This window comes from Gambusia affinis, linkage group LG05 (genome assembly GCF_019740435.1).
Source record: "Gambusia affinis linkage group LG05, SWU_Gaff_1.0, whole genome shotgun sequence".
NCBI classification, from domain to species: Eukaryota; Metazoa; Chordata; class Actinopteri; order Cyprinodontiformes; family Poeciliidae; genus Gambusia; species Gambusia affinis.
Genome location: NC_057872.1, coordinates 17,742,681 through 17,764,225, shown reverse-complemented (window position 1 = coordinate 17,764,225; position 21,545 = coordinate 17,742,681). Strand labels below are relative to the sequence as shown.

Here is a 21,545-nt window from a genome sequence, read left to right as displayed (position 1 = left end):
GATTTTAAATGACTATAAAGACATATAAATGTACAAGCTGAATCTAAACTTATAAATGATTATCTACTCAGGAACGTTGCTCGATCTGCACTGAGTGTAATGGTTGCCTGGGCTTTATGTGTGCACGTATCTCCACCTGCTGATTCGTTAGAGCATTGTACTGAGATCTGGACTTATTACGAGTAAGAAACAAGGCACATTTTCCTTGAACTCCTGGAGAAACTTTGCGTGAGCCAAAGTTGTTTCTCAAGGTTTTTATGCTTAAGCAAATCATTCTTAGAGTGCTGAAAAAAAAATTAAAAATACTTGCCCACTTACAGATTTCTTCTTTCATTCCAAATCAAACAAACTTTAAAACCAGGCAAAAAATTACCCAAGTATATGAAAGAAGAATTGTTCCAGAGTATTCCACTCATCCAGCCAACCTGGATTTCTAAATGTTGGATGGTGAAACATCTTCAAGAAACAAAACATACAGTTACCTTCCACTTAAGCACTTAGGACTGTCCTGCTTTAGGAATTTTGGCTGACTGTTTTTGGATAAATTGAAAGCATCTTAAATTTAAATCCAGACTCTGACAAGGCTGTACTGAAGGCTTTTAGTTTCCTTTTGAAGTCGGTCAGAGTTGGAGTTGCTGCTGTGTTTTGAATCTCTGCCTGGCTGCATAGGTCAGACTGGTTTAGACGTCTTCTAAACCAGTTCAACAGCTTCATGCACTTTGCACACTTCAACAGTTTACATTTAATAATAAATGAGACAGATTTCCATTTTTATTATCTCAATTTCCCAAAGTCCAGTGTTCAAAAGAAAGATATAATTCACTTGAATCTAAAAAAAAAAACCAAATCATGAAAATAAACTGTAAAAAGCCATTTTATTTTATTTTTAGAAAATATATACAGTATAAACACAAATACATACACACACAGACATGCTGTGTGTACAACCACCAAACTCCAAGCATCTATTGTTGCATACAGTGGGATCCAGAGGTCTGAGTCCAATTCAAGGACCTACATCATCTGACATCAAAACTACTCGGATTTCTATTTCTTTTGTATTCTTGATATTATTTTATTTTACATAAATAGCATTGCTACATTGTGTTTAATTCACAAGTTATAGTCCCTCAGTTACAGCTGAAATATAAGAACCAAATTAAAAGTTGCAAAAAATAAAAAATAAAAAGGTGCTCTCTGTTTTAAAACAGAAACTTAAAGCTTCAGATAATTAAAAACAAAGAGAAGAATCTAATAGTTCTGTAGAGGCAGCAGACCAACACAAAACAGCCTGGAGTATCACTTAGTGCTTGCATAGCTCTTCCTTCCTGGAAAAAAAAAGAAAACCTCCAAGGCATATCTGCATATGAGTATTAGTTAAAGCAAATACTGAATAATCTGATTAACAAATTAAACGAGGTTCTGACACCAGGCTCAGGCTTCTGAAACCCACTGCATGTCTGTGTACTCATGTATTTGTGTACAGCTTATGTATATATATATTGCATCAGCAGTTGTATTTAAGAAAACAGCGCCCCTTACAGACAGTCACGTTTCCCGACTTTGCAGTCCTCCCGAGAGTCACGCTTCAAGATCTCCCATGCAGAAGCTAAAAGCAACATTTGAGGCTTTCAAAAACATTACGAGAGAACAATAATTACAGATTTAGAAGAAAAAAAAAAAAAAAAAAAAAAAACTAGAAAGACTCAAACCACATAAGCCATAGAAACAGTGATACTGTACTTGTTTCAGACTGAGACATGGTAATTTCTTTATAAATGTTTGAAGGACAAGACAGATGAGACCAATTAGAGGTTTTTACCTAAACTGAGGAAATGAAAACTATGAACACAAGTTGTCAAAGGATGTGCAGGGAACTAACAAGCTGGTAGAACTCCTATCAGCAAAAAAAAAAACAACAAAACAAAACAAAAAAAGCACAGAAGTTTCAACCACAATCTTAAAGTGTCTGATAAAACTTGATCCTATGTACAGTTAAAGTATGGGGACTTTACTGTAAGTTTAAAACAAGGATTTCTGTCCTTTAAACCAAATTAAGTCAATGCATTGTTCAAATCAAATGTAACTAAAATAATAAAACCCCAGCAGCTCAGCCTTAAAGGGAGATTAATGTAAATATATATTTACAAAGAACAATCTTTGTTTCTGCCGGTCAGAGCCAATGCAATGTATTCAGGTTTATACAGTGACTGAAAACATAAAAATACAAAGACGACCTGCTGTCAGTTTGCAGAGGTTTAAAAATAAAGACAAACACTTAACCATAAAATTATCTTTGGAAGTCAAACACTTGACTTTAAAAATAGGGAATTAAATCCTGCAAACCTCTATTGTAGATTCCCAACATATAATTATACTGTACTTTTATCTCCATATTCACTGACTGTCAGATGAATGACCAATGACGGAAAAGCAGTTTTAAAGTATATCTTCAACTTAATTAAAGTAGCGTATGCAGCAGGGTGAGCTACTAGTCCTAAGTTGGCATCTGATCTCAAAGGAACCAGACCTTCCAACTGGGAATGCACAGAGAAATTGACTTTTGGACTAAAACCGGTTGAGTCAGGCCTTCCTACTCACTCTTCTGTGGGCACACCATTACTGAGTGGAAAACACCTACCATCAGTAATGCATTTAAAATAATTTCACGGAAAAAAAATAATAAAAAGATGCAAGGAGCTATTTGAAAGGAATTATTGAGAGAGATACTTTCAACACGTTCAAAGGTGCTCTGTTTTTTTGTTTAGGTCTCTCAACCGTTCTCAACAGAACATACCACATTTGGAAACAGCTGGGTTTCGGAAACCTTAAATATGTGGTAAAGATCCACATTTTCTTGGAAAGCTATATGAAAAATATAATTTTTGTTAAGCCAGTCACATGTTGTCTTTTGGGGCAAAATCTACTTAGGAAAAATTCCACTGTATTTGTCTTGATTAACTTTGTTTTTATCTTATGTCGCTATAAAGCAGGGTTTTATATCAGTAAAGCCCTGCTTTACAGTGACAGTTACCTCCCAGATTGGTGTGATGTCCCATATATAAATAATTAACGATCCCTTAAAAGAGGTTTTTTTTTTCTTACATCAGATGTTACCAGTTGTAAAAAATATCTATATCAGTAGGTCAAAGCATTATAAAACCTGCACATCATAAATTGGCAAATTCTCATTGCAGATGAGTTGAGAGGATCACTTTTTCCTTAAATCTTTCCCAAAAGCTGCTTCTAAGCCACATTTTTGCCGAACTTTAGCCAGAGCAAATCACTAACTTTAATTTAACCATCCCTAGGTCGTTGGAGACAAGGTCTTTTGGACCAAACAGCACAAACGCGCCAAGATCGCGTGAGGGTTAATGCAAAACCACTATGCTGTTTTCTTTGTTACTTTTTTAAAAATGTTGTTTTACCTTCATTGCAATTATATTCACTGCTACAATGCAGTGACACTAGGCCAGATTTACTTTGTTTCTTTTGTTGCAAGAAACAATTTATAAAGCAGAAATAATCTTGGTCCAGATTGTTTTGCAGTTTCCACTTAAAGCAACAGAAAGCATACTTTACAAAAAAGTTCCAACAATACAAAAAGAAAACATACTATGGTCTGCACCAACAACAGAACTATTAACATTACAGGTCTGGAATATAATGCAAAGAACTGCCACAAACAGCTGAAGTTGAGCTGTGCAGCGCTGATAGAGATGGAGACTGACTGCAGAAAGTTCCTCTTGCATGTAGTGTTTACAGTGGTCTGTACAGCCCCCGGACCTCCACCCAGCTCTGTTCTGTCAACTGTGACCTCATTCATACTTCAGGCTTTGACCTTGACTCGTCCCGTCCCTTCCCATCAATCTCACTGCAGCCTTCAACCATGTTCCGTCAGAAGACACAGTTCTGGCCACTGGCTTTGTGCTGTTTGATTGTACTTTTACTTTATTACGTCTCCATCCCCCGCCCACTCTCCCTAATCTACCCTTTCTTTCCATTTCCCCACAGATGAATTAGATTTTTGAAGTTAAGCCCCCTGCATGGATCTACGCCTCCGCCTGCTTGTACTCCACTAGCCCTCCGTTTTTACTGTTCCCAACTCCCAGAGGGACGCTCCCACCATTGTTTCTGTTTCCCTCTGACACCTCAAAGCTCTTCTCCTCCAGCGGCTTGCCAATCCAGGCTCCGTAGCCGTGGACGCAGAGAGCTTCAAAGAACTGCTGCTTGGCAAGTTGGAAGGGTACGGCCGCTGTCTTGGCCTGAGCGTAGGACGGCAGGGAGAGGAGGTCTGTGCGGCCGCACCGCTGGCACAAAGAGCGAAACAGGCAGAAGAGGTTGGACTTGGACACGCGGGACATGGCCTGTTTGTTCCTGAAGGGAGAAACATTTGAGGATTCTTTAGCTTTGTACGGATGAAAAAAAAGAGAAAAAAAAAGAGACATGGTGGTTGTGGAAAACAATTTTTTTTTTTACAAAAACTACACATGATGGTTTTTTTTAAAGAGGACTAAGGCAAAGAAAGTCATACAGACAGATGACGTAAATACCAAAACAAATAAAAATCGTTTAAAGCAGTTATTATTTTGAATGTATGAATCCAGGGTACCTTCTAACAAACTATTGCTCTCCAATAATCATGTAAATAAGTAATTATAAGCATCATTATGAATAAGAAATAAATTAAAATGTATTCCAGCATGAGATTCTAATCCCAGTAATGCCACACGATGGTGGTGGTATGATGATTTGTCTAATTTTTTCTGTAAGTGGGCAATGTTGCACAAATATCTATAAAAATCTTAATAATACCAGTGACTTTTACACGTAAATAAAGAGAACATGTTTGGGACAATAGTATAAGAACGAACACATAATTATTTCTACCATAACAGCTGTTTAAAGTACAGATGGGATGGGCAATGATTGTATTATTTCATAGGTTATTGCAATAAGACAATAACCTATGCTAATGTCTTATTAGTCATCCCACACTGTTTATTACAATCTTTAAATGAGTTTTGCAAAATCCTAAAACAACTACACTCCTGAATGTAACTGGCCCAGAGAAAGATTCTGCCTTCATGATGCTCTGATTGTAAGCAGTGATATAATTTAGCTTTTCGCTAAAGAAAAAAAAGAACAAGGGAGGCTACGAGACAGTGAAGCACCAGGTGTGTACAACAATCGGGAGAGGTAACCGTGTGACACTTACCCATCTAGCTTCCCTTTAGTCCCATCCAGCACCTCCACGTTGTGCTGGTCTGGAAAGCTCCAGTTCACACTGGACTCCTTGGTCTTGCCTGTGTGCCTGGTGGAGTCGTACACACTCACTCTGCCCACCTTTCATTCAACAGTGAGATAAAAAAAGGTCTGGATGTAAACATTTAAAGCTAGTCAGGAATTTCTAACACTAATTCTTAGCCTCTTTTGTAGGGATACATTTCTTTCACTTCCAATAATGATATCTGAGGTTTGGTATCTGCTGATACCAGTCCAATACAGAAAAGCAGCGCAGAATTAACTTAAAATGCTTCTTTTATTTTTTTTAACACAGACATACATGCATTGAACTACAAATTTATCTGATAACTCTAAATCAGAACAGGTGCAACATTACCAAGTCTCCGAAATAATTAAGACACAATCTAGATGCCAACTGGTTGACTGGGAGTCATAACAGAGAAAACCATTTTCCATTCTACCATCACAAACATAAACATGCTAAGCACCAAAACTCAGCTTTTCCTCTCTAGGTGTCTCTAGCGAGAAACAATGGATGAACATGAGCTAAAGCCCCCCAGGGCATAGCGAGCCAAAGAGGAAAGTGTCAGAGAAGATTTGTGGAGATCGTGTTAAGAGGAATGGTCAGAAATCCCTCAGTGTGCATCTTCCAGCCTTATGAAAGGTTACAGGACAGGATGAAATTTTCTGCTATTGGCAAAATGCAGAACAAACTAAAATAAAATGTTAAAATATCCTTCAGAGTTCAACTTTAACTGACCCGAGAAAAAAAGCAGCCAACCAAGAAATTAATAAAAAAGTTAAAAAGTATTGATCAAAAAGCAATCATTTAAAATGCATATTTTAAATGATTGTTTCCAGTTCAGTCTCAATTTTGACATTCTGAATACACAGCGTGTTTTTCCTGACCTTTTTGAGAGGCAAGTTAAAATCTGTTTTCATTTCATTCCTAAATCCCATCTAGCTGCACTTTCTTTGGATTATCAAATTTGTTTACAATATTTTTATGTTTACTTTGAGTTTATAACTTCTTTCTTTTTCAAAAGAAGACTAAGCGTATAAAGAGATTTTAATTTAATTTCTAAAAATTTAATTATATTTATTTTCGTCACACTGGCGAGGGCTCTACATATAATTCAGACGTTAAAGGACAAAACCTTCTTCCCATCTTTTTCTGTGAGATGCAAACAAATAAAAATATTTTGTATAACTATTAACAGTAAACATTGATGAACAACGTTCATTCAAAAATGTAAAAAAAAAATGTTTAAAGGTATTTTTCCCTCAACTATTGAATAAATGAACTAAAATAAAAAAATAAAAATGTATATATTTTTTTCTCTCTAGGATTATATCACAGCAATAAAATATTTATTTATTTCGCTTTAAAAAATTCATGGCTGCCAATAAATGTGGGGTGATAGTTAATTGTTAATAGTGGTGCCCATTAGATCTTAATTGATATGTATGACAGGCTTAGCAAACAGAAGGATACAAGCGATGAGTTTTACTGCCAGCTACTGGATTTTGGACTTTTTTCCTGGCAGCACAACAGGAACCCTTCTGCTTTTTGTTAATTGATGGATGAGTCCCATTTACATACGACGAACAATGAAAAACAGCTGTGAAGGCACAAATAGGAGCGCTGGCCGCTTAATGAATTAATCTAGTGAGAATAACCTCCATGTTTCTGATTTATGTCTGCGTGCTGACTTTGAGAACAACTTGGATACTCACCTCAGGGTGGTTCAGGGTGAAGAGAGGAGGGAGATTCTGGGAGAAGGCTTCGCTGTCCCTGGCCAGCCGGCAGCAGACCGCACGTGTCAGGTGACCATGGCTGTACAGATAGCCTGTCATGATCGAAGACAAAAATCTGTCAGAGTGGGAGTAATCTGATTTACTGTTAAATCTTACAATTGTATGAGATGGTGACGATGGCCGTCCAGCAGCATGATTTACCCAGGGTGATGGACTTTAAGTAGATAGGGTGCAAGAAATGAGAGAGCAGTGCCCCCTGCAGGCCCAGCACGTTCCAGCGCAGAATCTTATCGCTGCAGCTCATGGTCCGCAGCCTTTCACCATGCTGGATGCCGTCCCAGGTGGGGACAATGGCACTCGACTCCACTGGGATGGTCCCCTCACCTGCAAACAACAAAAGAGAAGCTGTATCTCCTCCAAACAAACCCAGAAGCAGGACTTCGATGTGAATAAAATGTCTTACAGGAGATATGAAAGGGCTATAGCTGCATGTTTTTGTGATGTAAAATTTGAGACCTGGATACATTTTTCCACCTTTAATTTGACAAATGACCTGTACAACTGAAGTCAAACACAAACTGTAATCTTCTCAGGGTAAAACAAAAAGCTCAGCTAACGTGACAGCGTAAATTTAAACAGCCCCCGTGTTCAGAATAATCCAAAATAAACTTCAGCCGCTCTAGGTTTCCCTGACATTTCCTTTGTTGCACCTCTGAGAAAATGCTGCGATCTGGAAAGAGCCTCTTAAGCATCAAAGGGATTTTAATGTCAAAAAGCATCAGTCAGGAGAAAAGAATAACAGAATTTCCAAAGCATAATAGATAACACTGAACAAACTTAATGCAGTCATGAAGAAGAAAATATATGGGTAACAATCAAATTGCCAGGAGCTGGAGATCCAACCAAAACTGATGAAAAACTGCATTTCTGTGAAAAACATGTAACTGTATCTCGCAACAATATAGAAGACCTCTTTGAAACAAAAACATCCAAGCAAGACCAAATTCTGCAAAGACATATGGGAAATGTAGTATGATCTGACGAAACAAAGATAAAACATTTTGGCCGTGATTCTAAAAAAAAAAAGCATGTTTGGCACAAAAACAACACTGTTCATCTGCACAACAGCACACAACCACAAGTGAATCATGGAAGGGAAAGAATCGTGTTTCAGGGGTGATTTTCTGCAGCTAGAGCTGGAGCCTGTAATAAAGGTGAAACGAATCGTGAAAAGTTTTAAAAACCAACCGAAGGTCCAAACCTTCAGTATTGTACTTGGAAGCTGAAAATGGACTTCATCCTTCAGCAGAAAATCTAATTTAAAAAATGGCTACATCAGATTAACATTGAATATTTGGAACAGACCAGTCCAAGGTGAGGTCTTTTATTATGAGTGAAACTTGTAGAGTGATGAATACTGCAAACATACCGACACCAATAGAGGTCCACCCAAACAGGGAGTATTCAGGAATTATTTCTATTGGACTCATTTTTAAAATCACAAAACCTGGTAAGTTAACTAGAGCAGACTTTTTCTGTCCACTGTAGCTTTCCACGTAGCCTGCTTCATTTTACATTTTTGTCTCACCATTTTCCACTTTAGTACGAAGCTTGCCCTGCTTTGCATTCTCAAAAAGCGGCTTGTGGCCCTCGATTTCATCTCCTGCCTCACTGCATGACTTATCGAACAGAGCTCCGTCCCCACAAGGTGCCGTGCTGTTGGAATACAGGACAGAAAAAACATAAATCAAGGTAAGAGCCATTCAGGATGAAACACAAATGTGCCAGACTAAAAGGCTTTGGAAGATTTCCCAACCTGATGTAGAGGTGAAAGGTAATGTCAGGTTTGATCTTGAGTTTGTTCTCCTGTGCGGGCTCAAAAATGCTGTCGTCTGCTCCATCATAGTGCTTGAGCAGCTCGCTGTACAGAAACCTGAGAAGAAAGGAGATGGCGGGTTACATCTCAAAATAAAGTCACGCAGGCTGGTTCTGGGAGAGGAGAGCGTATTTTTAGAAATGAGGGAGAAACATCAATGAAGAAGCGTGGTATCAATTTCTACCGGATAAATCCTCTCCTGGAGATGATTTCAGCATGGCAGTCATTTACTGTCTCCCCTTTGAGGCTCAGCTCCTCCCCTTTGACACAACGATTTCCTGATGGAAAAAAACAAAAACAAAACACATTCAGTGTTAACCAACACAACAACCAAACGCCTCTCAGATCTTCTGTGACCCAGTTCTGTTTTATTTGTTACACTACACACCTCTAAGCAAAGAAGAAACAGACAAAAACGCAGGAACAACACTTTGTTTACATCCAACCTGATGATTGTTATGGGTCAGGGATTTACCAGTTCCAAGGCTGACAACAGTCCCCAGTCCTTCCCCTCTTCTCATGACGATGGTGGCCAGAATCTTCCTTCCCAGAAGGCTGTGCTGGATGCGGGTGGTCAGGGCGTTGAAACGCTGGTGGCTCAACATGGCTATCTGGTCGTGCAAAGTGCTGCCACTTACTGGCAGCTGGAAAGAAAGAAACTCAGCTATTTAAACTGTAGCTTTTTCTACATACGATTCATTTCTTGTGTACTGAAGATACACTGTGAATATGATTCGTTCACGTACAGTGCAGCCAAAGAGAATGAGATCAGGTAGGCTTCAAAAAAGTAGATGCAGCCTTTACTTGAATGGGCCACATCAGAAAATCTATTTACAGTATGTCAACAGGCATTACATCACTTTTGGTAACCTGTTGGAGGTAAAGGTCTCTTGTTTGATCATTTCTAGTGGTTCCACTTGAAGATGTAACCGCATTCATATGGTAAGGTTGTGCAATTAACAGTGATTTATTTTTGCAGTTTATGTGAGTTTTGAATGTAACTAAGAAGTACACTGTTCATCATTAATGAAGGAAAACAAGATCGATCCTAGCCAGACTTAAAGAGTCACAGTTGTGTTGAGCTACCCATTCTCCAGTGATGACTAATCCTTGGCATCCTTCTGATGTTAACTGGGTTATCGGTATGTGCAGTAGCCGAAGAAATAACTGCAGAACCAGATTAGCGATAAGCATTCTGAGTCATCAAAACGTTTAGCCTCAACTTCTAAGTTCAACCCTAATTACACTATAGCATGTTTGTTTCTGAAACAACACTGGTGAAAGTCATTGATAGTTTTCTCAGGGCCTCAGAGATAATGGACGTGTCTGCACTTGTCCTGTTGGATCATCTCAGCACCACTTTTTATAAAATCAGTCAAAGCATTAAGCTGCAAAGGCTCAAAGGTTACAGTGTGTTTATAATAACAAGCTTCAGTGTAAACCTGCGGAGTAGCACAGGGTCCAGTGTTTGGGTCAATTCTCTTTAAAGATGTAAAATTATCAAGTGTGTATACAGTTTAATTACTACAGTGGTTAAACTCATCCACATTTATCCATTAAGTGTACTTCTATATCAGATGATATGCTTATAACAGCTTCCAAGTTGAACAATTATAAACTATCCATTAAAGAACAAATGCCCCATGTTGACTCAATATCAACTCCTGTGAAGCCGGAGAATATGTTTTACTTTTGGGTTAAATAATTCATGTGTCTTAATCGTAGATACCTCAGTTGGGATAAGCTCTCCAGTGCGTGCTGCCCTCTCAGCTTCACCAATCAAAACCCGCAGCGCCGCGTCTGCTGCTTCCTGCTTTCCCTGTTTCTTGTTGGAGGCGCAAACTGGAGGAAACCACCGGCCGCCCAGCTTCGCTTGATAGGTAAACCTGTGCAGGGAGTAGAGGGAACAAGGAGAACCTTTCAAAGTCCTATAAAGAAATATGTACAGCTAAACCTACATCTAGGAAACAAAAAACCTACATTCTCTGATAGAATGTTTTTTTTTTTTAAAGCTTTTAATAATTGAAAACAAAAACGTTTGCTCTTACTTAGGATCATGTGGGGGTCCAGACTGGCTCACCAGACGGATCTCAGCAGCAAAGCCCCGAGCTCTGGCATATTCCAACAGACCTGACACGGCGTTGTTGTTCAGGTGATTGATGAGGTCTCCGACCCCTGCCTCATGGGCAGCTTGCAACTCACTCGCAGTTAGAGGAGGCAAAGAAGGACAGGTTGCTCTGAAAGCACCTCCGTCTCCTTCAAAGGACGGGCCGAGGGGCAACTGAGGCTGGAAGAAACCAGAGAGAAATGAGGGGCGAGGCAGGGGAGATGTGAAAGAGTCAGCAAGGAGAACAGATTTCACCATATCCTTAATAAATACAGTTTATTACATTGTTTGGTACCTTATAAAGCAAATATAGCCCTCAGAGTTTTCCATTGCACCGTCTAGAAATTTCCATGTATTTGACTGTGATTTTATGCAATAGACTCAGAAGAAGTAGTGCATAATTGCAAAGTGGAAGGAAATGACACAAGATTTTAAAGATCTGAGAAGTGTGGTGTGCATTTACATTAAGTATGAAGAGTGTAGAAGCCACTATCTCTGCCTCCAGGCATTTTTAGAGGCAGAGGTAGCGGCAAACAGGAGTCTCTATGGAAAGTCTCTGTTTGCATAGAGGCATTTACGTACCTCATATGTCTCTAGGAGGTATGCACATCTAGAGAATTGAGTTTTGTACCATTATTCCTTTAAAATACCGTATGGAAAGTGTCCTATGAAAGATTCTCAGCTTTTCAAAGCAGCTCTGGTTAAATGTTTAGGGATGTTGTCCTGGGCAAATGTGAACCTCAAAACCAGTTTATGGCAACATCTACCTGGTTTTCTCCCAGGATTTTTCTGGATTCAGCTCTATCTGGCCCTCCATCAGCTGTGATTACCTCCTACCATCATGTTTCACCTTGTGGAGGGAGTGTTCAAAAGGAACAAGATCTACTTTTCCACCACATTATTATTTTTTTTACATTTGGCGTGAGACGAAATGTAAACAAGAATTTCCAATTGATTTCCTCTTGCTACGTCTAGATTTGCATGAAGCACAACCAATAAATTGTCACATTGATACATTTTTCCACCAGAATGGGTGCTCTCTATAACTCTTCTTGTTATAGAGAGCACCCACAAAAATGCCCATGTAGGTTTGCAGTTGTTCCAATTCCCTTTTTTTTTTTATTTCAGATGGCAGATTGAACAGTGGTGTACGGAACATTCAAAACTTGGAAACTGTTTTATAAACCCACCCTGATTTGAACTTTTCTACAACTTTAAGTGAACAACAATATGAGCTCTTTAACGTCCTGCATTTGTTACCTTGCTGACTTGCAGTTTTCCGTCAGCCATTAACTCTTTAACCGCCTCCTCTGCTGCCAGCTGACGTGCTGCCTTCTTGCTTGGAGCTGAGGCCTCGGGAAACGTCGTGTCTCCGACTTTCACTCTGAACATGAACCTGGAAACAGGACAGAAAAGGATTAAAATGGGGTAATCAAGAACATACAAAACTCCTGTTTGAACCAAAAACTTAAACAGATGAGTTAGTCTCACGGTACCTCTACAGGTTATGATACCTTCATTTTGTTTTTGTTTTTTCTTTTAGATAGAAAAGGCAGCAAGCAAAGAGAGGATGAAATGTGGCATTCCATCTCAGCTTAGAGGGATGGATTAAACAGAAAAGACGAGATAGATAAAGATGGTATTGTCTTCATCAGATGACTAACATGTTAAGAACAGATTTAATAGATAGCTGCTTTTATGAGGCTGAAATGTGTGACTGCAAAGGAAGTTAACCTCCGGACTCGGCAGGAAGATCTGCTTCAAATTAGGGGTTGAACCAATTAGTCGACTAGTCGACTCTAGGACGTCTCGCGAGTTTTTACATTTCATGTCGACTAGTCGCAGTCATGTGATTGCCGGTGGTGACAGCCTATGCTGATCTGACAGCACAGTATACGTCACAAGACACAAGAAAAATAAGTTAATACATTAGTTTAAATGATAGTAGATGGATGCATATTTGTGGTTTTACAGTGTTTTTAAAAGGAGATGGAGTTGCAGCTGCAGTCAACTACAAAACACGAGCCCCCTTCCCGCTAAGGATGTCACTTAGCCGGCTCGGGAGTGTCTTTGTCACAACGATCTAACTAATACATTATGATGTTATGTTGCTGATTAAATAAAGATCTGTGGTAATGCCATCTAAAAGATGTGCGTTTCCTTTTGAATGTTGGTTTCCCAGCAACTTATTATTTATCATAAACTATCCCGATGTTTTGTTGTTTCACTTGTTGCTGTTCTGTGTAAATGCCGTATTTTTCCGTGAAAACGGGTAATAAAGCCTGTACGTTACTCCAAAGCTTTGCGTCTTGCGTTGCTATGACATCACAACGACTAGTCAACTCGACATCGACTCGACTTTCATCATGTTGACGTTGACTAGAAAATATCTTAAATCGTTCAATCTGCTGAGTCAGCAGAGCCTCCTGCCGCGCATCGGGCGGAGGAGAAGCAGGTGGTTTCGTTGAATTCAGCTGTAACCAAACGGGATCCGTTCATAACAAGTTTGGCTTGTGATGTTCCAAAAGCACCATGTAGTCAGTGTGATAATTTGACTCCTATAGTAACTATCCAGAGATCATCAGCATCAGCCGGTGTTTAGAAAAAAAAAGTCAGACCCGACTTTGTGCAACAAACTTTTCCCCGCTGCTCACGAAGAATGATCTGTTTATTGATCTTTAAATTCACCATAATAGAGTTAGTAAAAGCAGGAGAAGGGGAGTGTGTGTGTGTGTGTGTGTGTGTATGTGTGTGTGTGTGGGGGGGTGGTCAATATTTGCCGTGAAAATAGCTAATAAAGCCTCCAAGTAGTTGTGAAGGGTTTTTACGCTTACGTCACTATGACGTCACCGCGACTAGTCGACATCGACTCGACTATTATCATGATGTAGTCGACCTTAAAAAATATGTAGTCGTTCAACCCCTACTTCAAATAGAAATGAAGGAGCCAGAACCTTGGGTCATGTGGTGGGCCTGCCTGCCCAGTGTTGATGAATTCGATTGAGTTTCCACTGCGCTGGCTGTACTCCATCAGGACAGATACTGGATTCTTCCCACCAGGCAGAGACCGGGACAGCGGCTGTCGAGGTCCTTCCCCTGGTGCTTCGACACTGTTCGACCCAAAGGTTCCCGATATATTTTCAACTGAACTCTGGTGAAGAGATAGGGAAAAAGAACTTCAGACACAACATTTTAAGGACAGTTTTGAAAATATTTAGTATCCAGAACCCATAATAGATTTATACACCAGAAATTCTTTTAACAAAGTTAAAAAAAATCTCACGCTTGTCTCTGGAAGTATATCCAACATTTGGTCAACACCGGCAGCATTTCCCTCCTCCAGCGGACCTGGTCCTCCCTGAATCTCTCCGATAAGTATACGCAGCGCAGCGGCTGCAGCATCCTTCTTAGCGACCTTCTTACTGGAAGCTTCTGCAATGGGAAACAGCTTCCCATTCAACATCACCTGCATGCGAAATCTAACCAGAGCAGAAAAAAGAAAAATCACAAACACGTTAGACACCCAAGCTATCGACATGCAGAGTTGCTACACGTACAGCATTTAAATGCTTTTCCAGACTGAATGTTAGTAGTTTTTCCAAGATGTTTTCTCAAAATTATGAGATCAAAATGATCACCTTAATCTGCTTATATAGTAGATCCAAAACCAACAAGTTGCCGACTTTGGCTTCCGGCTTTTAAAACATGGTATTGCATCATTTCACAGTTCTGTTTGTTTGTGGAGTAACTTAAGACTAGCTTTCTTTCAAAATCGCAACTCTTTTATCTACCAAAATGGACTGGGATATCATGAGAGGCTAGTTTAAAAGTGCAAAATTTTTCTGACAGAAAAGTATAAACATGTTTCTTTATTTTTCATTCCAGACTATGCAAAATGATTAACTGAAGACATCGGCTCCTCTGATGAATAACAATTAAGTTATTTTCATTCTTAGCTGCACTTCTTGGAGGCAGGCTTTCCCTCCAAAGATTTTAAGAGGTACTTCAAAGCTATAAACAAACGCAGGTGCAAACACAAAACTAAAATGATGGATCTCACGTTGCTCCTGGTGATAACGAGCATCAATCCAGACTTTGCTTTTCCAACTCTAACTCAGGCATATCCAAGTAATTAACAAATTATTCCTGCAGAAGGCAACGTGATGACATGAAAGGTCGACTGACTAACCTTGGGTCATGAGAGGGTCCTGACTGGTCGAGGAGCTGGAACTCGCAGTTTTGGCCCAGATACTGGGCATACTCCATTAGGCCACTGACAGGGTTCTTCAGCCTCACTTCCTGTAATTTGGCCCACAGATTTTGAGGAGGTGGTGCAGCCACCGACACAGCGACGGTTCCCACAGCACCGCCCTGCTGTTCTGCCATTTTCTTTGCATCGGTTTCTCGCCGGATTGCATTGAGGTACTCTGGGATTTCATCAGAGGCCCACAGTTGCTCACCAGGAGCTTTGTCCTCACTCAACAATACAGGTAGCTATTGAAATGAGGAACAGAGGGTTAGGTTTTAGTTCATAAATTTACTAAAAATGAACTAAAATCTACTACTATGCAAAATTAAACAGCTATGACATAACTTGAAACTTGTTTTAAGAGGGAGAGGCAATATTTTACTTTGGCCTCTGACTAATTTTCCACAGGATCAACTTATCAACATTTGTTCCAAATGAAAACTCCAAAACAGATCTTAACTTTTCAACAGAGCCTCTGGAATATTCCTTGAAAGTAAAAATATAACAATATTAGAAAGGGTGAATCTTGTCGTACCTCAGTATGTTGATTTTGCTCTGGCAGCAAATCCTCCAACAGTGGCAAAGGCTCAAGTCCTGGTACAGGAGGTAAGGTCGATAGGAAATCAGCACTTGCAGTATCATCCTCTTTACAGATTTCCATTGCCATATGACTCCCAAAAACAGAGGCACTCTTTGCAATTTTTAAGCTCCTTTCCATCCTCTCTTTGCGGTGTGCAGAAAGCATCCATTTTGGAGGAGTAACGTCACTATCCCTATTGACTTCGCCTTGCTTCGCCAAAGCATAAAGGGTGGGGTTGATCTGCTTGGCATTTTTAAGACCCAGATTTTTGGCTATGACAAGAGCAGTTGCCTCTCCTACATCTAGAAGAAATTGTAAAATCCGCTCTTTGCAGTTTGCCATGATGGGAAAATTAGCCTCCTGATGGGCGGAGCTGGTCGTGTTTGGACAATCTTTTTCGTTCTGACTTTCTGCTGCTGACTGGGCTTTTTCAGAGTCAGAAGATTCTGAAGATGAGCTGTAAGAAGAATTTGATTCTGTATCAGAGTTCTCTTCTTTGACCTGCCCCTGGTTTTCCTTTTCTGGGTCGACCTCTGTTTCAGCTGTTTGTGGATGTTCTGGACCAAAACACAGATAGGAAGCTGGACTTTTGCTGTCAGAGACGTAATCTCCTTCTGCCCTGTACAAACTCCACAGAGGAGGTAGGACTTCTTGCTTAAAAGCTCTTTGTGACCGCTCCAAAGAGTAGAGAGCCTTGTTTACTGTCTTTTTGGGTAAATGGAGTTTTTTAGCTAATACTTTAGCAGAGATCCTCTCACCTGACTTCAAAGCAGCCAAAGCTCTGTGCACCTGCTCCTGTATGTCTGGCGTAAAGCTGATGTTAACTCTTTCAAACCTCGACTCTGTTGAGCTGCTGGGGAAAGGGTATCTGTCAAACCTCTCTCTACCTCGGCTAGACTGATCTTGTGGAAGAGACAGATTCTGAAAACGGTCACAGAGAGACTCTGTCTGGGGCCAAAATTGTCTGTTGGATGACTGATTATAGCTGGTTTTGCTTTGAAACTGGTTTTGATTTTGTAATCGAGGGCCCAGGGCCCCTCCAGTTGCTCTCGGACCTGAAGAGTATCGAAAAATCTGGTTAGGGCTGTAGCCCCCTCGACCTCTAGGACTGCTGCCTGGGTTTGAATATCTAATATAGCCTGATGGCGACTGGTATGTAGAACTAGGTGACCTGCTGAATGGTGCGCCCCCACCTCGTTGGCTGGATCTAAACTGTGGCGCCTCGGTGCTCTGTCCTCTTAGAAATTCTGCTTGTTTACAAAGGAAGGAATTTGGAGCTGGGCTGCCGCCCTGACCTTGGTTATGTCTGTAGTCAGAAGCAGCAGCCAATCTAGGGTGGCTTGGTAGAGGGGGAACCGATGGGAGGAGAGGAGGTGGCGGCTGAAGGGCCCCTCCAGGATAGTTGTAGTAATTTGGGTTTTGGATCAGATCTGGGTTGTCTCCATGAAAAAATCGGGCCTCAACTGGTCTGTGGTAGTTCTCCTTAGCCTGTGGGTGGGAAGGTGGGCGTCTGTTGAAATGTTCTTTGTAAGGCCCTCCTCTACCTCTGCTCATAGCGCAGGGGTTGAGCTAAAAAGGGGCGCCGGAGCAACTCTCTGTTCAGCTTAAGGATCACGCCAACCACTTGGATTCCAACAGAAACACAGAAGATGGAGCCTTGGCTCAGGATGGACACAGTCTGGAAGTGAAAAACAAAGTCAGAAAAGACAAAATAAGTAGACAGGTTAAAAGAAACTGTCACATCAGTGAGCAACCCTTCAGCCTGCTTAAGTGTCCTTGGACAAGTCGGACAACCTATACTCCAAGGACGCCACTGTTGTCCTGAAATGCACCACACAACAGAGTGGATAATCTGAGAAGGTTTAAACATAGACAGTTGAAAAGTATATGGAGAGATTAATCTGTGCTACATTTATTTTCATATTGTAACACAGTAAGTCAGCAAAGAGACTGCAGAGGGACGTGTCACGTTGAAAGGTAATCCCGAGGTAAAAGTGAGTGGTTTAATAATTCAAAACTGCCTGTAGCAGCTCTTTATTATTTCTAGCATTACAAACTAATATGGCTTGAAATCTCTCTAGTGGAGAGTCAAAGAAACGTAACGGATAACCCAGCAACTTTTCATTTTCTGTACAGACATTTCATTTCTCTGCCTCGAAACAAACACCGGGGATTATGATCTGAATTTAAAATTACACGGTTCGGATTTTTATAAATATCGATTCTGCGTCCAGTGTCATACCCGACAACACTCAATGATGTCTGCATCAGCCAGCGACAACAAGAGGACACCCAATACTGAGTCAGGTTTCATCGCCTGTGGTGTGGTCAGCACCGAGCCGAGCAGGCCCATGATAATGGAGCACAATGCGGTGTTGGTTCATCAGAGTAACAAGCAGCGACAGGGTGGGGGGGAGCGCGGCAGCCTGGGAGCCAAACATGGGCTGGAGCTGACTCACTTTGATCCTGATGCAAGGCAACATGTGACAGCCAAAAATACAACTATGTATTTTTCAGACAGAACATGTCTCTATGCTTGCAGCCAGGCCAAATTTGTGAACAAAGAGTGATGAACCAACATCTGAATACTCTATGCTGAATGGTTGTAGAAGCACAGCAGTCTCTGACCAAGGCCTCCCGCTACTAGTACACGTGATTATGAATCTCACCTTCAGACGATCAGAGGAAGAAGGTTGTTTTTTTTTTGGTCACGTTTAGGCTTGCTGATTTCGAAGTCTTCCAATGCTCAAGTTATTTACATTTTTTGACAAAAAAAAAAAAATAATACTAAGGTTACAGATAAAAACTAAGCGCAGCGCTAGGTAGCTTAAATGAAGAGTGAAACACGCTGGACCATCTCAGAGTTAGATCAGTAAAGTCCGCAGCCTTCCAAAGCCCGCTTGTAAATACTGCATGGATGACGGTAATGTTGCACCATGCGCTCCTGAGCTGCTATACACAGAACACGAGGAGAAATATGAAAAAGAAAGGAATAGGGGGCAACGTGGGAGACACTTAGTTTCGTTTTTTGTTCTTGGTAAAAGTTAGGTTTCTATTGCGGGTCATGTGACCACGCCGGTTTTCCCCCTACGGATATAAACACTGCTCACTCTCAGAGCGAGGCAGAGGACATTCACAGGCTGAGCTCAGGGTCTCACAATAAAATTAAACAATAAGGGGAAAAAAGATCGACTCTGATAATCAGGAAGCGTATTCTAAATGACATATTTCACATTCAGACTGGCATGCCTAGGCGTTTTGCCCCACCCAGCTCTTTTGATTTCCCGAAAGGTCGTGCGGTAAACAACAGAAGATACGAACTGAAATTCCAAACGCACATCGGAACATGCTCCTTTTATTTTGAAAATCCAGGTTTCAGTCCGGTCTGGAGAGGTCATTAACACAGAAAGCTCCGGGTCCATTTCTAACCGCACATCTAATTTTATTACACGTTTTATATAATTACAATAAAAATTAGTATTATCTGCTTATTTATCCTTGTGGATGGATTTTGTCATGAGTGATAGAAACAACGAGCCATAGTAAACCCTTACGTATAAATAGATTTTACACTTAAAAAAAAATTTATACATCACATTTGTGTTTATTTCGGCTCTGATTCATGTTTGGATCAATCTAAACGACCAGCACATGTCATGAAAACACTCTGAATGAAAGTGAGATATCCAGGCAGCAGGACACGTTGCCACTTCAGCATTTGTCCTAAGCTGAGACAGATGATGTTGTCTAAGATATTAGAGGCAGCAAAAATGCAATCCAGATTGCTTTATTTATAATAAAAAAATCTGGTGTCGTAGTCAAAGAGGTTTCAGCTTGTCGCCTACTAAAGCTCACAAGTTTTCCTATGCCAAATGCAACGATTTTTATTAGATTAGGACAAAGTTTACACACTCTAGACGTCATAGATTAGCCACGTGGTTGCGTCAAAGACAGACATTACACTTAAATGCCTTTAAAACAGGTGCTAGGCTGTTTCACTTTTGAGTATTTATGATTGTAATTATCAAGAAACATAATTCATTGGAATATTTCACAGCAACGTAACTGCAATGAATTGAAATGCATTGTTTTTCAACGAAACTGTTAGTTTTAGAATAAGTAAACATAAGAAGAGACGAAATGTGGGGTAGTTGACCTGGGACCAATAAACACAAATAACTTTTTCCACGTGGAACCTGTAAAATATCTGGATAAACTAACTTACAATCAACGTATGCCGATTTATTAGTTGCTGGCAATTTTATTCAAATACACTGAGAAAATATTCTTATTGGACAGGGGCAATTAAAATCTAACTTTATTTGTAGTTTGCATAACTTTAAAACGGAATCAAATTTAAATCTGAAATTCAAACTACATCTCTTAAAAAAAACCTGACAAATACATTATATAACACTAATTTTCCCTTTGATGTTTTCGTGTTGTACTAGACGCTTTTAAGCGCTAAGTGTGCATAAAGTTTTCAGTTTAATGCTTGAAGGTCACACGCGCCTCCGTTTAAAACTATCAAGACACAATAAACTGTCTGAATAAGAAAGATGAATAGGTTTTAAATTATGGCAAAAGCTCGCAGCTGCTAAATGAACATCGGTCCTTCACCAAGCTAACGTTAGCCATCCTGCTAGCTCCGAATTCTGCACCATTTCCATCCCCCGCCTGCTGCCTGTTCTCTCTTAAATGTTTGGAAGCCCCCAAAAAGCGAACTACTTCTCAACAAGTCATTTGCAAACATAAACCATCTTTAAACATTTACCTGAGCTCCCCTCACTCCTCTCACTGCGGCTTGTTGTTTCAGTGAACTCAGTGACAAAAACAATCAAACAAGCGATCCACGGAGATGCGATGCTCTAGTTTGCAACTGGAGCGAACGGTAACACCGTCGCATGTGAGTGACGTAACTGTACGGAGCAAGGTTCCAATAATTTTCTACTGCGTCCTCAGCAGGCATCTCAGCCCCTCGTGATGCTCCAAGCAATATTAGAAGAATGTATAGAAACAACAACAATAATAATAATAATAATAATAATAATAATAATAATAATAATAATAATAATAATAATAATAATAATAATAATAATAATAATAATAATAATAATAATAATAATAATATATGCATTAAGTTTGATTACTTGAGCTGTCTTAGATTTTAATTGAAACGTGCAGGAAGCACACACTCTGTAAAAAAAAAAGTATACAACTTGAGCCACTAACACGCTTTGAGAGTAGCTTTTGAAAAGACTAAAAGTGAGACAACCATAAATAAAATTCTTGGGAATTACATATTAATTGATAACATCAACCACATTGCTTAATATTTCCACACACATATAAAACATGTAGTGAATTCTTTTGTTTGCTATAATCCAACATCCAAAGTGAAAAGCCACAGACACAACAGGGGCATATTTTGTATGCAGCTGAAGAAGTCTGTTGTCCAAGTAAGAAGACTCCTTTTGATGGTTTATTAATCCACTGAGGCAACCCAGAATAACAATACTCTCTCACTGTTTTCCGGTACTGCTACTGCTCTGGGTCAAATTTAAGCGCAGCCTGGTGTGTGCCAGTCCTTCACCTGTTTAGGTACTTTTTAAATATTGAATTATATATTTTTATGATAGGTACATATAAAATAAGTACAGAAAGTGTATTCATACTTTTGAAAACCATCTTTTGCACATATTAAAATCAATGTGAAATTTATACTGAT

At 39.9% G+C, this 21,545-nt stretch overlaps 1 protein-coding gene across 2 annotated transcripts; it reads right to left on the bottom strand.

The window, feature by feature from the left end:
* Positions 1 to 856: 856 nt before the first annotated feature.
* adar (adenosine deaminase RNA specific) lies at positions 857 to 20,728 on the bottom strand. 2 transcript variants are annotated; one of them, XM_044116782.1, is made up of 16 exons: positions 20,592 to 20,728; positions 15,773 to 17,495; positions 15,178 to 15,482; positions 14,272 to 14,467; positions 13,943 to 14,139; positions 12,249 to 12,384; positions 10,930 to 11,168; positions 10,611 to 10,767; positions 9,357 to 9,525; positions 9,066 to 9,159; positions 8,822 to 8,938; positions 8,594 to 8,721; positions 7,207 to 7,389; positions 6,985 to 7,097; positions 5,219 to 5,346; positions 857 to 4,377 (listed from the first exon to the last, which is right to left on the bottom strand). In XM_044116782.1, the coding sequence occupies exons 2-16, from the start codon at positions 17,369 to 17,371 to the stop codon at positions 4,053 to 4,055; spliced, it is 4,086 nt and encodes a 1,361-aa protein (XP_043972717.1). In that variant the 5' UTR covers positions 17,372 to 17,495; positions 20,592 to 20,728; the 3' UTR covers positions 857 to 4,052. The 2 variants fall into 2 exon arrangements, with proteins under 2 accessions (XP_043972717.1, XP_043972718.1); XM_044116783.1 differs by lacking the exon at positions 20,592 to 20,728 and adding an exon at positions 18,487 to 18,887.
* Between the last annotated feature and the right edge of the window lie 817 nt (positions 20,729 to 21,545).